The sequence below is a fragment of the Oryx dammah genome, unplaced genomic scaffold, assembly GCF_014754425.2.
Source record: "Oryx dammah isolate SB20612 unplaced genomic scaffold, SCBI_Odam_1.1 HiC_scaffold_11227, whole genome shotgun sequence".
Taxonomy (NCBI): domain Eukaryota; kingdom Metazoa; phylum Chordata; class Mammalia; order Artiodactyla; family Bovidae; genus Oryx; species Oryx dammah.
In genome coordinates, this window is record NW_024080620.1 from 1044261 (window position 1) to 1066015 (window position 21755).

The window sequence follows — 21755 nt, forward strand, 5'->3', positions numbered from 1 at the left end:
TCTGCCATAAGAGTGGTATAATCTGCATATCTGAGGTTATTGATATTTCTCCTGGCAGTATTGATTCCAGCTAGTGCTTCATCCAGCCCAGTGTTTCTCATGATGTACTCTGCATATAAGTTAAACAAGCAGGGTGACAATATATAGCATTGACATACTCCTTTTCCTATTTGGAACCAGTCTGTTGTTCCACGTCCAGTTCTAACAGTTGCTTTCTGACCTGCATACAGATTTCTCAAGAGGCAGGGATGGTGGAAGGCATACAGATTTCCCAAGAGGATAAAGGGAAGGTGGAAGGGTGACCAATGGGTTGCTGAAGTTCATTCACGTTTACTGGGTGATGGGAACTGTGAATAAAAGGCCTAAAGACACAAGTTCCTCACCCTTAAGGTACTTAGTCCAAAGAGAGCAATCTTAACAGTTCATTTTATTTTATTTTATTTTTTTTTTTAACAGTTCATTTTAATTCAAAGTAGTAAGGGACCATAAGGACATCAGAAATAACTACTTAGACCTATAGAAGGGTGGGAGGTGAGTGATAAGGAGGGTAATAAGAATACTTTTGGAGAAGATACAATGAATACTCATTGGAGGAGATAAGTCTTGAAGGACAAATAAATGAGGCAAGCAGATCTAGGCACAGAAGAATGAAATAGCATTGTGCAGGTCAAAGTACTAGCAGTTCAGGTGTCGTTCAGTCAGTAAGTCATGTACGACTCTTTGCAACCCCATGGATTGCGCACGCCAGGCTTCCCTGTCCTTCAATATCTCCCGGAGTTTGCTCAAATCCATGTCCATTAAGTGCAGTTCAATTCAGTCGCTCAGTCGTGTCCAACTCTGTGACCCCATGAATCAAAGCACCCCAGGCCTCCCTGTCCATCACCAACTCCCGGAGTTCACTCAGACTCACGTCCATCGAGTCAGTGATGCCATCCAGCCATCTCATCCTCTGTTGTCCCATTCTCTTCCTGCCCCCAATCCCTCCCAGCATCAGACTCTTTCCCAATGAGTCACCTCTTCGCATGAGATGGCCAAAATACTGAAGTTTCAGCTTTAGCATCATTCCTTCCAAGGAAATCCCAGGGCTGATCTCCTTCAGAATGGATTGGTTGAATCTCCTTGCACTCCAAGGGACTCTCAAGAGTCTTCTCCAACACCACAGTTCAAAAGCATCAATTCTTCGGCGCTCAGCTTTCTTCACAGTCCAACTCTCACATCCATACATGACTACTGGAAAAACCACAGCCTTGACTAGACGGACCTTAGTCCACAAAGTAATGTCTCTGCTTTTGAATATGCTATCTAGGTTGGTCATAACTTTTCTTTCAAGGAGTAAGCGTCTTTTAATTTCATGGCTGCAATCACCATCTGCAGTGATTTTGGAGCCCCCCAAAATAAAGTCTGACATTGTTTCCATTGTTTCCCCATCTATTTCCCATGAAGTGATGGGACCGGATGTCCATTAAGTAGGTGATGCTATATCTAACCATCTCATCCTCCATCACTCCCTTCTCCTTTATTTCAATCTTTCCCAGGATCTGGGTCTTTTCCAGTTAGTCAGCTTTTGGAATCAGGAAGCCAAAGTATTGGAACTCCAGCTTAAGCATCAGACTTTCCAATGAATATTCAAGGCTGATTTCCTTTAGGACTGACTGGTTTGATCTCCCTGTAGTCCAAAGGACTCCTAAGAGTCTTCTCTAGCACCACAATTCAAAGGCATCAATGGATTTATTTATTTTTTATCAATTATTTAAGTCTAGCCAAAAATAATGTCTAAGAGATAAGTCCGTGTAGGAAGGTAAAGGTCAGATCTAAACATAAATCATACGGATCATAGCATTAGCACTGTTGATTTATATAAAACTTAATCGACTTAAATTGCCAAATCAGTCTCCCCATTGGTGTTAAGGTTTGGTATACTCACTGAATAGCCTATTAAGTCTCCAGTTCTGGGCTTTACCTCTTCCCTGACCTTTACCCTCTTACATGGATTTATCTATTAGACATTCTTCTTGGTAATAAATACCTTAAACAAAATGTGTCCCAAACAAAATTATTTTCTGTCCATTCTTCAGAACTACTTCTCGTTTAGATTATCTAAAAGTGGCACTAGTGGTAAAGAATTCACTGGCCAATGCAAGAGATGCTAAAGATGTGGGTTCAATCCCTGGGTTGGGAAGATCCCCTGGAGTAGGGAATGGCAACTCACTCCAGTATTCTTGCTTGGAAAATCCCATGGACAGAGGAGCCTGGAGGCTATAATCTGCTGCTGCTGCTGCTGCTGCTGCTGCTGCTGCTGCTGCCGCTAAGTCACTTCAGTCATGTCCGACTCTGTGTGACCCCATAGATGGCAGCCCATCAGGTTCCCCCGTCCCTGGGATTCTCCAGGCAAGAACACTGGAGTGAGTTGCCATTTCCTTCTCCAATGCATGAAAGTGAAAAGTGAAAGTGAAGTCGCTCAGTCGTGTCCGACTCTTGGCGACCCCATGGACTGCAGCCTACCAGGCTGCTCCACCCATGGGATTTTCCAGGCAAGAGTACTGGAGTGGGGTGCCATTGCCTTCTCTGAGGCTATAATCTATGGGGTCACAAAAAGTCAGACGTGACTGACCATGGTATCTAAAATGAGAGTGATGAAACCATTCTACTCTACTTATCATACCATGTTAGAGTACTATATTTAACTCTACGATATTTTGAGTCAACTTTAAAAAAGTGATGGGACTTTACTGTGAAAAAAAGATGAGAAAAACTGGCTCTAATTAGCTTAGAAAAGATAAGATTCACATGATAGCCATAATGAAATAGCTGAAGGGTTATATAGGCAAGGGAAAGAATTTGACTTGATAGGAGAAAACTACTATGAAATTATTCAAACTTACTGAACACCTATTATGGTATCAGGCGGTGAAATGATAAAAAGAAATGACACAATCCTTTTCTTCAGGAGCACATAATCTAGAAAAGTGTTCTAATGGTCAGAGATACTCCCAAATGCAGCTGCTTCAGGAGCCTGTGACTCCGAGATAGGAAAACATGAGCTAGATGGTCTTTTCACAGATATGTGATAGAGGAAATTCAGATGACACATAAAGTTAACTAGATTACTCTCCTACCTGGAGATTCAAAGATGTTTTCAGCATCATAACAACAACAAAAAAGTATTATACAAATGAACTGTTCAGAAAAAATAACACTTTAAAATACCGAAATTTTAAGTATTGATAACTTTGGAAATTTTTTCCTTGAAATATGCTATTAGACATTTCTCTGGTTTATAATGTATAGTTTTTAGAGCTTATGAAGTGTATGGGTTTGTGTTTCTATACAAAATGGATGGTTTTTGTCTTATTTGATTGCCACAGAGTAATTTGATGTTTTTTTCGGCAGAAGCCACTTTTGCTTCCATTGCAACTTGTCTTCATTCAGCTCAGTTGCTCAGTCGTGTCCGACTCTTTGCAACCCCGTGAATCGCAGCATTCCAGGCCTCCCTGTCCATCACCATCTCCCGGAGTTCACTCAGACTCAAGTCCATTGAGTCCGTGATGCCATCCAGCCATCTCATCCTCTGTCCTCCCCTTCTCCTCCTGCCCCCACTCCCTCCCAGCATCAGACTCTTTCCCAATGAGTCACCTCTTCGCATGAGGTGGCCAAAGTACTGGAGTTTCAGCTTTAGCATCATTCCTTCCAAGGAAATCCCAGGGCTGATCTCCTTCAGAATGGACTGGTTGGATCTCCTTGCAGTCCAAGGGACTCTCAAGAGTCTTCTCCAACACCACAGTTCAAAAGCATCAATTCTTCGGCGCTCAGCTTTCTTCACAGTCCAACTCTCACATCCATACATGACCACAGGAAAAACCACAGCCTTCACTATATGGACCTTAGTCGGCAAAGTAATGTCTCTGCTTTTGAATATGCTATCTAGGTTGGTCATAACTTTTCTTTCAAGGAGTAAGCGTCTTTTAATTTCATGGCTGCAATCACCATCTGCAGTGATTTTGGAGCCCCCCAAAATAAAGTCTGACACTGTTTCCATTGTTTCCCATCTATTTCCCATGAAGTGATGAGACCAGATGCCATGATCTTCGTTTTCTGAATGTTGAGCTTTAAGCCAACTTTTTCACTCTCTTCTTTCACTTTCATCAAGAGGCTTTTTAGCTCCTCTTCACTTTCTGCCATAAGGGTGGTGTCACCTGCATATCTGAGGTGATTGATATTTCTCCCAGCAATCTTGATTTCAGCTTGTTTCTTCCAGCCCAGCGTTTCTCATGAGGTACTCTCCATTTAAGTTAAATAACCAGGGTGACAATATACACCCTTGACGTACTCCTTTTCCTATTTGAAACCAGTCTGTTGTTCCATGTCCAGTTCTAACTGTTGCTTCCTGACCTGCATACAGATTTCTCAAGAGGCAGGTTAGGTGGTCTGGTATTCCCATCTCTTTCAGAATTTTCCACAGTTTACTGTGATCCACACAGTCAAAGGCTTTGGCATAGTCAATAAAGCAGAAATAGATGTTTTTCTGGAACTCTCTTGCTGTTTCCATGATCCAGTGGATGTTGGCAATTTGATCCCTGGTTCCTCTGCCTTTTCTAAAACCAGCGTGAATATCAGGAAGTTCATGGTTCACGTATTGCTGAAGCCTGGCTTGCAGAATTTTGAGCATTACTTTACAAGCATGTGAGATGAGTGCAAGTGTGCGGTAGTTTGAGAACTGCCTTTCTTTGTGATTGGAATGAAAACTGACCTTTTCCAGTGCTGTGGCCACTGCGGAGTTTTCCAAATTTTCTGGCATATTGAGTGCAGCACTTTCACAGCATCATCTTTCAGGATTTGAAATAGATCAACTGGAATTCCATCACCTCCACCAGCTTTGTTCGTAGTGATGCTTTCTAAGGCCCACTTGACTTCACATTCCAGGATGTCTGGCTCTAGATGAGTGATCACACCATCGTGATTATCTGGGTTGTGAAGATCTTTTTTTGAACAGTTCTTCTGTGTATTCTTGCCAGCTCTTCTTCATATCTTCTGCTTCTGTTAGGTCCATACCATTTCTGTCCTTTATGGAGCCCATCTTTGCATGAAATGTTCCCTTGGTATCTCTAATTTTCTTGAAGAGATCTCTAGTCTTTCCCATTCTGTTCTTTTCCTCTATTTCTTTGCATTGATCGCTGAAGAAGGCTTTATCTCTTCTTGCTATTCTTTGGAACTCTGCAGTAAGATGTTTATATCTATCCTTTTCTCCTTTGTTTTTTGCCTCTCTTCTTTTCACAGCTATTTGTAAGGCCTCCCCAGACAGCCATTTTGCTTTTTTCCATTTCTTTTCCATGGGATGGTCTTGATCCTTGTCTCCTGTACAATGTCACAAACCTCATTCCATAGTTCATCAGGCACTCTATTTATCAGATCTAGGCCCTTAAATCTATTTCTCACTTCCACTGTATAATCATAAGGGATTTGATTTAGGTCATACCTGAATGGTCTAGCGGTTTTCCCTACTTCCTCAGTGTAAGTCTGAATTTGGTAATAAGGAGTTCAAGATCTGAGCCACAGTCAGCTCCTGGTCTTGTTTTTGTTGACTGTATAGAGCTTCTCCATCTTTGGCTGCAAAGAATATAATCAGTCTGATTTTGGTGTTGACCATCTGGTGATGTCCATGTGTAGAGTCTTCTCTTGTGTTGTTGGAAGAGGGTGTTTGGAACCAAAGCAAAAACAATACCCAGTTGTGGATGTGACTGGTGATAGAAGCAAGGTCCGATGCTGTAAAGAGCAATATTGCATAGGAACCTGGAATGTCAGGTCCATGAATCAAGGCAAATTGGAAGTGGTCAAACAAGAGATGGCAAGAGTGAACATCGACATTCTAGGAATCAGCGAACTAAAATGGACTGGAATGGGTGAATTTAACTCAGATGACCATTATATCTACTACTGCGGGCAGGAATCCCTCAGAAGAAATGGAGTAGCCATCATGGTCAACAAAAGAGTCCAAAATGCAGTACTTGGATGCAATCTCAAAAATGACAGAATGATCTCTGTTCATTTCCAAGGCAAACCATTCAATATCACAGTAATCCAAGTCTATGCCCCAACCAGTAGCACTGAAGAAGCTGAAGTTGATCGGTTCTATGAAGACCTACAAGACCTTTTAGAACTAACACCCAAAAACGATGTCCTTTTCATTATAGGGGACTGGAATGCAAAAGTAGGAAGTCAAGAAACACCTGGAGTAACAGGCAGATTTAGCCTTGAAATGCAGAATGAAGCAGGGCAAAGACTAATAGAGTTTTGCCAAGAAAATGTCTTCATTACTACACTGTAATTCAAGAAAATTCGTATTTATTTTTATATAAATATATTAAAATAATATTCTTCTTATTATTATAAATATCAAAAGATTGTCTTAAAATATATTTATTTAGTATTCTTAAAGTATTAATATTCTTAAATAGTAAGATAATATATTACAATAATATTCTTTTATTCATAACTATTTATTTATGAAGAATTTATTTTGCATAATTGTATAAATCCTATGATACAATAATACAAATATAATAATACAATTTGGGTAAGGATCTGAGGGTCTACCAGTCTGTTGTGAGCAGGAGCCCAGTTTTATTCACTGTTTTATTCTAAGTCCACCTGGTACACAGTATTCAAAAATTTAGAAGAATGAGAATAACATTATAAGCTTATTAGTGATGATGCTACCACCTTATTTTTGTAGATTTTACTAACCAATTTTGCATTGTTCTCTATTAAATCACTAACTTGTTTGGTCTTACACTCTAAACGGACTGGAGGTAGTTTATATATTACATGTTTGTTTGTTTTTTTTTAAATCACAGTGAAGTAAAAGTAAACTAGAAGAATAATATACTGTAACACATGCTTTGAAGTTCAGATAATTACTAACAGAGGACTATAAAACTGGCTCTATGCTTCCTACTTACCAAAACAAAAAATTCTACCTGTAAGTGTAAACTGGCATATAGCAAGGAATTCAGATATTAAGTGAATCGATGGATGAATGAATAGCAGTTAAAGAGAAACAAAGTTTCCCCTGGTATTAGGTATGAAAGAAATTTCTCTATTATATTGCAAAAGGGACACTATGTGAAGATATTCTTATAAAAACATAAGTACTTTATCTTACTGTATGCTTCTAAGATGTTATATGCCCTATTTTCAGAAGAGATTTTGAAGCTAAGTAACTATATAAGATCTTACTGCTACTACATTGCTTGAAGACAGGTCTTGGGACCTCAACTTCAGCATTGTTTCAGTTACATTTCAGCTATTAATACTTCCCAGTTCCACTGGAAATGCATGGTTTTATGACAAGAGTTTTCCTTACCACTGTTAGGTTTTTTTCAGACACTTCAAAGTTCTTAGACCATGTTTGGACAAATAAGTTTACTGAAGGTCTTGCCTATGACAAGCTTGTTCCAACAGTCTAATACTTGTTTCTAGTCATCTAATACTGTATATATTTTAGGTATATGCTGTTTAAAAAATTTAACCCAATTTTTAAAAAAGAAATAGGTTTCTTATTATTTTAATATATATACAATAATACAATTAGTTTTGATTTTTGGAAAATTTTTCTGTACTAAGTGGTATTGAAAAATAATTATACAGCTCCTTGCTCTGTGATAACATAGAGGGGTGGGATGGAGGGAGTAGGAGGAAGGTCTAAGAGGAGGGGATATATGTGTTGAGTACATATAGCTGATACACTTCATTATACAGCAGAAACTAACACAACACTGTAAAGCAATTATACTCCAATAAAAAAAATAATTATAGTGTTACCCTTATTTATTTCTGTTCTCATATCCTCAACAAGAGTATAACTGATCACACGATCTGGCAAGAGATTAAATCTTACAAATATGTACTAACCCTGTAAAGTTAAACCCAAAGACTTATCTTTTTCTGTATAAATTTTAACCATGACATTATTTTTAAAAGCAACAATCTAAGGAATTTAAATATTCAATAATATGGACTAGTGAAATAATTTATAGTACATCAATTAGATAGCATATTATATAGTAAAAAATATCACAGTATTTAAAAAGTAGAGCATAAAAATGCTTATTATATTAAAAAGGATATAAAACTGCACATATGATCATAACTGTGAAAAATACATCTGTATGTATTAAAAAATCAAATAGAATATACAGTAATACAGTAAGACAGTTATACCAGTTAACTTCATATCTGAGGGATTACAGACATTTTTGTTCTTCTTCATATCTTTCTAAATCTTCTATATCATTTTTATAATCAGAAAAAAATTTTAAATATTAATTTCTAGAAAGTTTTAAAAAACAATAGTACTATAATTTTATAAATATTATTGGGCATTAACTGAAACAGTATAAATTAAGCAATACTTTGAATTAATATACCTATTGATTATTTTCATTTTCACCCTTGGCTTCATATCTGAGTATATCAATTGCACTAGATACATATTTGAGTATATATTATGAGCTAGAAGAGGGAAAATGTACAGCAAACCTTATTAATTCAGAGATCAGAATACTTTAGGGACTAGAATGAATATATTTTTACATAATTAAAGATATGAATAACAAACAAAACTGTCAAAGAAATGTTTAAAATATTTAAACTACTTTTAAAAGACTTTAATATTTTAGAAATACCTATTTATAACTAATAATTACAAATACTCTTATCAGTACATTAAGTTCTTCTAACCATCTCTCTATGCTACAATTTTTTAGCTTGTTTCTAACATTTTATACATTACAAGAAAAGAACCTGGATGTTTCACACAATTCTTAGATAATATTGAAATTTAGCCTTCTAAGAAACTTTCATTTGTTGAAACAAATTGACAATTAAGTAGGAAATACATATAAATGTCTTTTATTAGTTTGCCTGAAATTTAGGCCCTGAAATAAACTTAAAATATTTTCAAGTATTACTTTCTATTCTTTCAGACTGATTCTCACAAGTAGCTCAAAACTAATAACCATTTACTATGTTTCAGTATCACAATCAGACCCTAGACTGAAATCTGTCTGACTAATACCCAAAAGAAAGAAAAAATCCTTATGTAAAGTCACTTTCAAAATAAAAACTCAGTATGCATGTGTGTAAAATGTATGAAAATATCTTTTTTAAAAAAATCCAATTTAAAAATTAGTTGAGTAAATCTCAGAAAATTAAATAAAATCTATAACTCTCCTCCTGAAGTCACTCAGTCATTCAACAGTTACCTTGTCAGTCATATTAATTTCTTATTAGTTCAATAAACTATTAGTTCAAACACCTAGAATTATATATTCAATCTGAACTTCCCAACACACAACTACTCGGTTCGAGAGCTCCAGAGTGCTCCATTAAGTAGATATTTCTTGCCTGGAAATAAGTTAGAGAATTCTTATGATACTTTTCTGGCATCCTAGAAACATCATAAGTAGGTTTCTTTTTTCTGGAAACAGGCAAGAGAATAATTTTATGAAACTTTTTGGCATCCCAGAAACACTACTGTACTTAAATATGTTGCTTTTGTCTTAACATGCTATATAGCCCAATGTATATATACAGACTGAAAAGGAAAAAGAGAATGCTTATTCCTTTCTTCTTCTATTTTTATTCCTTTCTTAAGTGTGAAATAAAGTAGCTGCTGCATATACTCACACACATTAACGGCTCCTCAGTCATTCTCCCCAAATATTTCTTTTGTTGTTGATCATTTCCAGCAATAATAACAGGCATTTGCTGTCAACCAAAGGGAAGTGACATTAAAAAAACAAGATATTTTAAAATTAGGTATGGCAATTCTTTCTTTATTTCTGGCCTCGCTGCACAGCTTGTGGGGTTTTAGTTTCCCAACCAGGGACTGAACCCAGGCCCTCAGAGCAGTGAAAACTCAGAGTTGAAACCACTGGACTTCCAGGGAATTCCTAGTAAATTCAAATATAACACTATAATTCAAAACAAGACAACTATTTTCCCCAAGTGTAAGCCCAAAGAAATGGCCTTTATTCTGCCTCTAAGTCAGAGAGCTAACACCACAAGGATATAAATCTGTTAATCCAAGTATGCACATACAACTAAGTTATATAGGACTTGTTCGTAATGTAATATGTAAACATCTACTGTAGTAAAATGCACAGATAAATAATTAAATTTATAATAAATGACATGGTACATATGATCAGGTCTCCTAAGACTTATTCACTAAACTTCAGCATTGCCAGCAGTGGCAGCAAGTCATCCCAACCCTTCTCCTGAATGACCTTATCTAAGAATTGCCACTGAAGCCACAGCCAAGTGTAGTTTCCCCACAAGGACAGGCAGGACACCAAGTACTAATGACAACAGGGTCAGAACAATCAACTCATGGAGTAAAAATCCAGGCTTCACTGCAGAACCTTGTGTGGTTTTTTTTGTCTGTTTTGTTTTGTTTTTAAAAGAAAACTGTGTTCTGCCAACTAACCTAACCTAGCAGGATTTTTTCATTAACCACAGCTCGGTTAGCCAATTAATTTTCTAAATAACTTACCCCTAGAGAATTTGCTTCAATAGCAGTCTGAACCCCTGTACATCCATAAGCCAATTCTTCAGTAATTAAACAGTTATCAAAAGTTCCAAGTCCAAGACCTCCTACGATATCAAAATGTTTTAAGAGCCCATTGTAATACATAGCATATCTCAACAGAAATAAAGGCAAATTATTTAAATGACTTGCAATACAAAAATTAGGTTAACTTGATCTTAAAAGCAAATTTACAAATATAATATCTATAACACAAGAAACTAAAAGATTTTGGGCCAGTACAGTAACAGAGTATACTTTGTTATATAAAGCTAAAATTAGTTTTAAAATTTCAAAAAGCTCTCTTACTATTTGTAATGTGGACCTGTCTTCCTGCTTCACCTTGATTTTGTAAAAATTTGATTCAACTTTGCTAAAAGTTTGACCCTTTGAGGAAAGGAGTGAAAGGAAGTCTCAATTAAATGTAAAATTGAAAGTAGAATTTAAAAGCAACAACTCAACCAACCTAGACAGAGAATTAACAAGGATTAAGTTAACATTGTGATTTAATCACTAGGTTGACTCGGATTTTTACGACCCCATGGGGTGTAGTCTGCCAGGTTCCTCTGTCCATGGAATTCTCCAGGCAAGAATAATTGAGTGGGTTGCATTTCCTTCTCCAGGGATGTTCCTGACCCAGGGATTGAACTTGAGTCTCCAGCATTGCAGGCAGATTCTTTACCATCTGAGCTACCAGGAAAACCCCACTTTGGAACCAGTTATAAAGAAGGAAGAATGCCTCTGAGTACAAGGCTTCTGAAAGCTGGCAAACGTTGAAGCAGGGGCTACTGCTGCTAAGTCGTTTCAATGGTGTCCGACTCTGTTCGACCCCATAGACGGCAGCCCACCAGGCTCCGACATCCCTGGGATTCTTCAGGCAAGAACACTGGAGTCGGTTGCCATTTCCTTCTCCAATGCATGAAAGTGAAAAATGAAAGTGAAGTTGCTCAGTCGTGTCCGACTCTTCACAACCCCATGGACTGCAGCCTATCTGGCTCCTCTGTCCACGGGATTTTCCAGGCAAGAGTACTGGAGTGGGTTGCCATTGCCTTCTCCACTACACAGGGGCACATAGGTACAAAACCATTTAATGGTGACAAATATTTGAAAGAATGACTGAATAGAGTTTTAGAGTTTTCTTGTTCATATGCATGCTAGGATTAAAAATGTAAAGAAAGCTTACCACAACTTTCTGGAATGTGTGTATTCATTAAACCAAGCTCCCAGGCTCTTTTAATTAATGGGACAGGGTACTGAAAGAAATATAATAATAGAGAAAAAAGTTATATTTAAAATCTACTTATATTTAAAATCTTGTAAAATTTGCAAAGATGTTCACTCCTTAAAGTGTATATACCTACCTCGCCGGTTTTATCATATTCTGCAGCAACTGGAATTATTTCCTCCCTGGCAAATTTACGAGCAGTAGCTTGAAATTCCTTCTGTTGTTCAGTGAATGCTAAGGGAAAGTTATTTTTAAAATATTTAAATAGGACAATGAGCTGAGAAAATGAAGTCAGTATGTGCTGCTGCTGCTAAGTCGCTTCAGTCGTGTCCAACTCTGTGTGACCCCACCAGGCTCCCTTGTCCCTGGGATTCTCCAGGCAAGAACACTGGAGTGGGTTGCCATTTCCTTCTCCAAAGCATGAAAGTGCAAAGTGAAAGTGAAGTCGCTCAGTCGTGTCCAACCATTAGCGACCCCATGGACTGCAGCCTACCAGGCTCCTCCATCCATGGGATTTTCCAGGCAAGAGTATTGGAGTGGGGTGCCATTGCCTTCTCTGAGTCAGTATGTAGATATTTATAATTATAATGGAGACTTTCACCTTTGATAGCCAGAAAGTTATAGTGCAATGTGCTTTCAGACTACTCAAGATTTCACTGTACCATATAATTAAATCTATGTCAATATTAATGCCAAAAAGGTAGGTAAGATTTCTCGCTTTTACAAATGAGTAACAGATACAAACAAGTTTTTCTCTTCCAGTATTAAAGTAAAAACAATTTTTCTTAACTCCGAAGCAGAATCATCATATGTTTACTAATACCAAAATGAAACTAATATGTAAGACATATCCTGACCTCAAGAATCAATCTATTAGGGAGGTAAGACATGACCAGTGACCATATACCAATTAAACTTGTACAAAATATCAGAAGAATACCATAACTTCAATTTTACTCCTCCTTTAAACTCAGATAACTTAAGTTTACAAAGGAGCCCAAAGCAACTGACAAAAGTGGTGGGAAGGCTTCTTAAATTAATGAAAGAAATAGGGTGGCTGGACCAAGCACAGAAGCCAATTACTACTGATTTTTTTCAATTCCACACTAACTTGCAGTTTATTACAGCTGCATCCAACATTAAAGGATAGGTAAAATTTAAGAGTGATATATGATGTTTTGGGCAAGAAGAATGAAAGAAAAGACAGAAAGGTAAGAATGAAAAATAAGAATGTTTAGGACTATAGCGATAATTTGTATAGGGATGTGTGAACTAAAATATAAAAGACATTAGAAATTTGGTATTCAATAGCCTAAAATCAAATCTCTCATTTTATAGATAAAATCCAGAGTTCCAGAGAATATCAAGAAGAGATAAGAAAGCCTTCTTAAATGAACAATGAAAAGTAGAGAAAAACAATAAAATAGGAAAGACTAGAGATCTCTTCAAGAAAACTGGATATATCCAGGGAACATTTCCTGCAAGGATGAGCATGATAAAGGACAGAAATGGTTAAGACCTAACAGAAGCAGAAGAGGTGGTGAGAACACACAAAAGAACTACACCAAAAAGGTCCTAATGACCCATATAACCACAGTTGGGGTGGTCACCCACCTGGAGTCAGATATCCTGGAGTGCGAAGCCAAGCAGGCCTTAGGAAGCATCACCACCAACAAAGCTAGCTGAGGTATGGAATTCCAGCTGAGCTATTTCAAATTCTAAAAAATGATGCTGTTAAAGTGCTGCACTCAATACGTCAACAAAATTTGGAAAATTCAGCCGTGGCCACAGGACTGGAAAAGGTCAGTTTTCATTCCAATCCCAAAGAAGGGCAATGTTCAAACTACCGTACAATTGCATTCGTTCTGCATCCTAGTAAAGTTATGCTCAAAATCCTTCAAGCTAGGCTTCAGCAGTACATGAACTGAGAACTTCCAGATATTCAAGCTGGATTTAGAAAAAGCAGAGGAACCAGAGATCAAAGCGCCAACATTTGTTGGATCATAGAGAAAGCAAGGGAATTCCAAAAAATATCTACTTCTGCTTCATTGACTACACAAACATCTTTGACTGTGTAGATCACAACAAACTGTGAAAAACTCTTAAAGAGATAGGAATACCAGACTACCTTACCTGTCTCCTGAGAAACCTGTATGCAGGTCAAGAAGCAATAGTTAAAACCTTACATGAAACAATGAACTGGTTCCAAATTGAGAAAGGAGTACATCAAGGCTATATATTGTCACTGTGTTTATTTCACTTATATGCAGGGTACATCATGTGGAATACTGGACTGAAATACTGGCTGGATGAATCCTAAACTCTAATCAAGATCACCGGGAGAAATATCAACAACCACAGATATGCAGATGATACCGCTCTAACGGTAGAAAGTACAGAGGAACTAAAGTCTCTTGATGAGGGTGAAAGAGGAGAGTGAAAAGCCTGGTTTAAAATTCAGCATTCAAAAAATGAAGATCATGGCATCTAGTCCCATCACTTGGTGGTGAAGTAGAAGCAGTAATAGATTTTTTTTTTCCCTTGGATTCCACTGCTGACGGTGACTATAGCCATGAAATTAAAAGATGCTTGCTCCTTAGAGCAAGGCTTCCCAGGTGGCTCAGACGGTAAAGCATCTGCCTACAATGTGGGAGACCCGGGTTTGATCCCTGGGTCAGGAAGATCCTCTGGAGAGGGAAATGGCAACCCACTCCAGTACTCTTGCCTGGAAAATCCCATGGATGGAGGAGCCTGGTAGGCTACAGTCTATGGGGTTGCAAAGAGTCAGACACGACTGAGCGACTTCACTTTCTTTTTTTCTGCTCCTTGGAAGGAAAGCTATGACAAACCTAGGCAGCATATTAAAAAGCAGACACTACTTTGCCCAACAAAGGTCCATCTAGTCAAAGCTATGGTTTTTCCAGTAGTCATGTATGGATGTGAGAGTTGGACCATACAGAAGGCTGAGTGCTGGAGAATTGGTGCTTTTGAATTGTGCTGGAGAAAATTCTTGAAGAGTCCCTTGGAGAGCAAGGAGATCAAGCCAGTCAATCCTAAAGGAAATCAGCCCTGAATGCTCATGGACGGACTGATGCTGAAGATTCAGTACTTTGGCCACTTGATGCAAAGAGCTGACTCATTGGGAAAGACCTGGATGCTGGGAGAGATTGAAGGTAAAAGAAGAGTACAGCAGAGGATGAAATGGTTAGATAGCATTACCAACTCAATGCACAGAATTCGAGCAAACTCTGGGAGACAGTGAAGGACAGGGAAGCCTGGAGTCCTGCAGTCCATAGGGTCAAAAACAGTCAGACACAACTTAGCGACTGCACAACAACAACATATCAAAATTGTGAGTGGCAAAGGGGTAGGGAAGCTTGGATCTATTATGTTTTGTTTGAGAACGTACCTTGATCCCATCACTATATGCTAGGATTTTACCTATGTCGTATAATTTAATCTTCAAATAAACCTTGTCTTATAGATAGTGCAACTGGTCACAGATGTTATCACTATTCCTTTACTTGATCTCCACAATCTCCCTCCAAAACACTTATATCTATCTCATCCTCTGTCACTCACCAAATCACCACAGATTTCTACTACTAGTCTCTTACTATTGGGTATGAATCTGTATGTGACAAACTGAAACTAAATAGCAATGATACCAAACCTATGTTAATATCTCAATAAGAAAATAAGAAGATACAGTGTCCCAAACTGCTATCCTCACATTGATGTGAAATTTTCACTTAATTCTGTTGAAAAAACTTTATATGGATGCTGACAATCTTAAAAAATAAAAACTGAAAATGTTAACCCTAGGGAGTTTTGAGTTTGTTATTTCTTTCAGGGTATGACTTAATTATCTCAGCTGCCTTTTAACTTTTTTCTGAGACCAAGTGAATTGAGAAAATGGGTTTTTAAACTAGAGAAACGGTAATACTTCTGAAGCAAGAAGCACTCTAGGGGGCAAAGGATGCTGAAGAAAGGTGTTATTATTTCAAATTTTTTGCCTGGTCTTCATTTTTGAAAGAAAAGAGGAAGGCAAATGTTATTCTGTTTTCCCCCAACACCACATGGTTCTCCAATCCCAAGACTAAGAACCACATTTAGCACCAAACTGCTGTTCCATATATGATGGCCAAACTAGACTCTGGCTTATTAGTAGAAACCTAGCAATGTGTATCTAATAGTGTTTAAGAAGTATTTGTTGCATTCTTTTCTAAGTTGAAGACTATTCACATGAAACAGTTGATTTGTTGTTTCTGAAGATATTAAGAAGAGGTGGTAAGAATACACAGAAGAACTGTATAAAAAAGAGCTTCACAACCAAGATAATCATGATGGTGTGATCACTCACCTAGAGCCAGACAGCCTGGAATGTGAAGTCAAGTGGGCCTTAGAAAGCATCACTACGAACAAAGCTAGTGGAGATGATGGAATTCCAGTTGAGCTATTTCAAATCCTGAAAGATGATGCTGTGAAAGTGCTGCACTCAATATGCCAGAAAATTTGGAAAACTCAGCAGTGGCCACAGCACTGGAAAAGGTCAGTTTTCATTCCAATCCCAAAGAAAGGCAATGCCAAAGAATGCTCAAACTACTGCACAATTGCACTCATCTCACACACTAGTAAGGTAATGCTCAAAATTCTGCAAGCCAGGCTTCAGGAGTACATGAACCGTGAACTTCCCGATGTTCACACTGGTTTTAGAAAAGACAGAGGAACCAGAGATCAAATTGCCAACATCTGCTGGATCATGGAAAAAGCAAGAGAGTTCCAGAAAAGCATCTATTTCTGCTTTATTGACTATGCCAAAGTCTTTGACTGTGTGGATCACAGTAAACTGTGGGAAATTTTGAAAGAGATGGGAATACCAGACCCCTTACCTGCCTCTTCAGAAACCAATAAACAGGTCAGGAAGCAACAGTTAGAACTGGACATGGAACAACAGACTGGTTCCAAATAGGAAAAGGAGTATGTCAAGGCTGTATATTGTCACCCTGCTTATTTAACTTCTATGCAGAGTACATCATGAGAAACGCTGGGCAAACACTGGGCTGGAAGAATCACAAACTGAAATGAAGATTGCCGGGAGAAATATCAGTAACCTCAGATATGCAGATGACACCACCCTTATGGCAGAAAGCGAAGAGGAACTAAAAAGCCTCTTGATGAAAGTGAGAGACTGAAAAGGTTGGCTTAAAGCTCAACATTCAGAAAACTAAGATCATGGCATCTGGCCCCATCACTTCATGGCAGATAGATGGGGAAACAGTGGAAACAGTGTCAGACTTAATTTTGGGGGGCTCCAAAATCACTGCAGATGGTGATTGCAGCCATGAAATTAAGACACTTACTCCTTGGAGGGAAGGTTATAACCAACCTAGATAGCATATTGAAAAGCTGAGATATTACTTTGCCAATAAAGGTTTGTCTAGTCAAGGCTATGGTTTTTCCAGTGATCATGTATGGATGTGAGAGTTGGACTGTGAAGAAAGCTGAGCGCCGAAGAATTGATGCTTTTGAACTGTGGTGCTGGAGAAGACTCTTGAGAGTCCCTTGGATTGCAAGGAGATGCAACCAGTCCATTCTGAAGGAGATCAGTCGTGGGTGTTCATTGGAAGGACTGATGCTGAAGCTGAAACTCTGATACTTTGTTCACCTCATGGGAAGAGTTGACTCATTGGAAAAGACCCTGATCCTGGGAGGGATTGAGGGCAGGATGAGAAGGGGATGGCAGAGGAAGAGATGGCTGGATGGCATCACCAACTCGATGGACATGAGTTTGAGTGAACTCCAGGAGTTGGTGATGGACAGGGAGGCCTGGAATGCTATGATTCATGGGGTTGCAAAGAGTCAGACACGACTGAGCGACTGAACTGAACTGATATACTTTAAAATGGCAGGAATATATATACACGCTGATAATACAGATGTATGTATAGGGTACTACAGCTGAAGAAGAAAACAAGATCAGAAAGGATGGGTGTGACTAACTGAACAATCTACAGATGATGACAGACATTAAGTTTGTTTACAAACATATTTCAGATAATTACATATAAAAAGTCGCATATATGGACTTCTCTGTTGATCCAATAGTTAAAGAGTCCAGCTTCCACTGCAGGGAATACAGGTGTAATCCTTGGTCAGGGAACTAAGATCCCATATCCCATGTGGCAGCGAATAATAAATAAATAATGAAATAGAAAGTATTTTTTAAAAAGTTTCATATATATATAACAAATACAAGTTTAAAGTCAAAACACAAAACAAAATATATACCAAAACTAAATCCTGATCCTGGCTCATGTTGTACGACAGCTTTTGTATGTTGTGATCTCCAGTCAAAACGAGAAAGACTTCTCAGTACCTGTAAAGAATAATTTTGTTACAACAAATTGGGGAATTTAAAAATCAGTCAAGTAGAATACTGATAAGTATTTACAAGTAAACAGAGCAACTTGTTTGACCATATTCAGGAACACAGTTTAAGTCATTACTTAAATGCCTTCAACCATAATTTGATTTTTGTATTAAGTCAATTATCAGATGTTTTAACACCTATCATAAAGGAAATTTTTTTTGTAAAAAATGCAATGCAAATAAAACTAATCAGTAGCTTTGTACTACTAAAATGCAATATTTCCAAGACAAGTAAGAGTCAGGGATAGTAGTAGACTTAGAACCACTGTTCCAGAAATCTCACCTTCCAGCACCAGAACACCTTGTAACTGGGGAATTGCAATGGGGGGCAAAAATGAAATAGTATCACTCTACATTCAAGAGTTGCCTCATTTATCAACTTTGGTTCCCTGTCCCTGGTAGACTCCCAAGAATGTCTCTGGGAATCTTCCCCTTGAAGAACTCCATTTTCTAAGACATCTCACTTGAACAAAACAAATTAGCCTTAAAGCATGTTATATATTTTCTGCTGTTGTCTGTAAGTATTCTTAGAATGTTCTGAGCCAAGGGTCAGCACACTATGGTACCCTCAGTTTTGTAAATAAAATTCTGTTGGAACACAGTCAGACCACATTGTCTATTGCTGCCATCACAGCAGAGCTGGGAAACCACATGGTCCACAAAGCCAAAAATATTTACTCTCTCTTTACAAAAAAAGTTTCCTAACCCTATTTTAAACCATTACTCAACTATTTGTCTTAATTTCTGAAATCTACTCATATTTCTTCAAAAAGATATGTAAAAATATAATCAGATATTATTTTGCAACCTATTTTTATATTCATAGAAAGAAAGGATATAATCAGATATTGTTCCTTTGAAATCTATTTTCATACTCATAACAGTTCAGTATACACAAAAAGTAACCACTTGCATTTATTAAAGTTATCAAACTGGAAACCATACTGGAACTCTTGAGTAAATGTTTAAGGAGAGCCAAAATTACACAATTTACAGTTCAAGGAATTTGACAGAACAAAATTTTACTAAGCTAGGCACTGAAAGAAAAGAGAAATTCAACAATCTACTAAAAGATGAAGGACTGAACTTGCTTATGTTTTTGAAAATCTGTGAAAAGAAACTGTCCACTTTGTAGATAACAACTTCAACTTGTAAACAGAATTACCTACATGTAAAGTGACAACATAGACTATCAAATGTATTAATTTAAATAACCCTTTCAATAATATATTTTATACCACAATTTTTTAATTACAGAATATAAAAATTCATATTTTCTTTGTAATTTTCATTAATTTTACTTCGGAGTTAAAACATGGTTTCTCAGGTACTCATTCTCCACCAAACCTATTCTTGTTCAGTCACATTGCATGTATTAATGCACCTGAATCTGAGTCAATCCTAAGACTAAGGAATTATTTTTATTCATATTTTGTATATGAAGAAACTGGGGCTCAGAAAGGTCAAGTAAAATTGGCCAAGGTCACTCTATTAGGAACCAGGATTATTACCTTAACATTTATGATGAAGAATTTGTGCCATCAATCACCTTGCTATACTGCTCTTTCAATTCAAGTATCCTAATTTGCTATTAGATTCTATAAAGAAAAAAAATTGCACGAAAATCAAACTAAAAACCTCTTTTAAATGTGTGTTTAGATAGCATGGTACAAAATCAGACCTCACAATATAGGTAAATGGTTTGTTGAGATTTTAAATAGGGAATTATCCGTGTATTTAAAATAATTTACAAAGAGTTTACATATGACCCTACAGGAAAATCTGTTACATAAAACAAAGTATAAAGGTAGTTACAGCCAGGGAACAATGTCCACAAACTAGTTTATTAACTTCTTTCCAAACCTGGAAAATGAGGTTAACCTTACTGGGTAACTGTCGAGATGATCAAAGTAAGTTAATGTCTTGGAAGCAAAACTGTCTATAAATGTTATTAACTCTGGGTTCTCCGCCAGAAATACGGAATTCAAAACCTCCAAGGGTAGCAACTTTAATCAAGCATTAACTTTTCAATAACAGCACAGCTATAATTGAAAACTTTTGCATGTTTCTTAGGAATTAAAAGTCTGAGTTTTATGGGAGTGTCAAAGTGGCATAAATTTTCTGGATCAGGTTTTTCTGTATTTATTTCGTGCCCGCAACAACCCCCCGTCCCCCGTCCCCGCCCCCGCCCCGAGATTGAGAAATCCAGGTCTTTTTTTCTGGTATCAGGATTTAAAATCATTTTTAAAATCCTTCAATTTCTGCCTTCAGCACCCATTAACTTGTATAGCAATGACAAATACCGGGCAATAATCCATTAGAATTACTCTAAACCCAACACTATTTTGGTACAAGACATAACTTTCTCAATTATAAATAACATATAAATGGCAATAATATTTAAGATAGCCAACTGTATTTAGTAGCTGAGACGATTTAAAATCTGCGAGACACTAGAATAAACAGACGAGCTTCACAGAAAATTCTGCTCTGGGATTTTCTTTTCTCCTATATTTACGTACACAACCTGATACTGTAAAACCAAATGGGTCTTAAAATATATTAAGTATCCTAAGGAGAACCTGCTCCATTTTCCTTTTCCTCGTTACTTGGCAGGCACCCAAGGTAAAGACTATCTGAATTCTGCACTTTGTAGTATATACAACACAGAAGACTTCCTTCTTAGTGTAGGGACTGAGCCAAGAGAGAGTGTCCGTCAAGAGAAAATAAACTAGTTCAGCAAAGACACGGTTGTAATTTTTAGACCCTGGCCAATTAAAAGACGGGTTTACTTCAGGATATGACAAGACTCCTCCGGGAAATCTTTGGAAGGTTCTCGGGCCAGAGAAAGAAAAGAGATATTCTGAAAAGGGGACGCAATCTATATACGGAGAAATTGCTAAGGAGATACAGGAAACTGAAAACCCAGACAGCGTTCCGTCCCACAGTGCGAGGAATGGGTGAGCGCGAAAGGCAGGCGAGGGTCCGGAATCCTGGTTCCTACCAGGAGCGGGGTAAGGGGGTGCCAAGGCGCCTGATGATTGCGCCCCTTCCTTACCACAACTTCCCACCCCGCCCGGCCTCCTCCCGAACACCACAGCCTCCGCTTCCCACCCATGCCGAGCCCTGTTCTTCCTCTCACCCCGCAGCTTCGCCTAGACAGCGCTATCATGGTGTCTGCTGGTCGGGTTATGCAATCTCTAATCCGGTTGTGACAACTCCGCGGACGCCCCTGCCTACATTATGTCCCCGCCCACCCGCAACATTTGTGGGCGGGGCCTCAGTTAGAAGGGACAGAAAGGAAAACGAAAGAGGGCGGAGGGGGCAGCCTGCGCGGCTTAGTTGAACGCCTACTCAAGCGGCCATGCCCCTCTCTGCGGCCGCCGCCATCTTGGAGGGAGGTCTAATGTGCTCTAGGTGCCTGACGGGACGCACTGAGTTTCCCTGAAAAAAGCATATCTTCCCGTCGGTCCTTTGAATTCAGTCGACGAGCCCTGTTGGGGGAAGACTGGG

The 21755-nt window shown here is 38.1% G+C and overlaps 1 protein-coding gene across 1 annotated transcript in view; it reads right to left on the minus strand.

The window, feature by feature from the left end:
- The window catches only part of LOC120861090 (medium-chain specific acyl-CoA dehydrogenase, mitochondrial), a 40581-nt gene extending 19106 nt beyond the window's left edge, over nt 1–21475 (minus strand). The window contains exons 1-6 of the mRNA XM_040236753.1: nt 21385–21475; nt 18102–18189; nt 11947–12044; nt 11769–11838; nt 10553–10653; nt 9685–9765 (exon numbers count right to left, since the gene is read on the minus strand). Of these exons, the coding sequence (XP_040092687.1) occupies nt 9685–9765; nt 10553–10653; nt 11769–11838; nt 11947–12044; nt 18102–18189; nt 21385–21414 (468 nt within the window). The 5' untranslated portion in view covers nt 21415–21475. The remainder of the gene's footprint in view (nt 1–9684; nt 9766–10552; nt 10654–11768; nt 11839–11946; nt 12045–18101; nt 18190–21384) is intronic.
- Between the last annotated feature and the right edge of the window lie 280 nt (nt 21476–21755).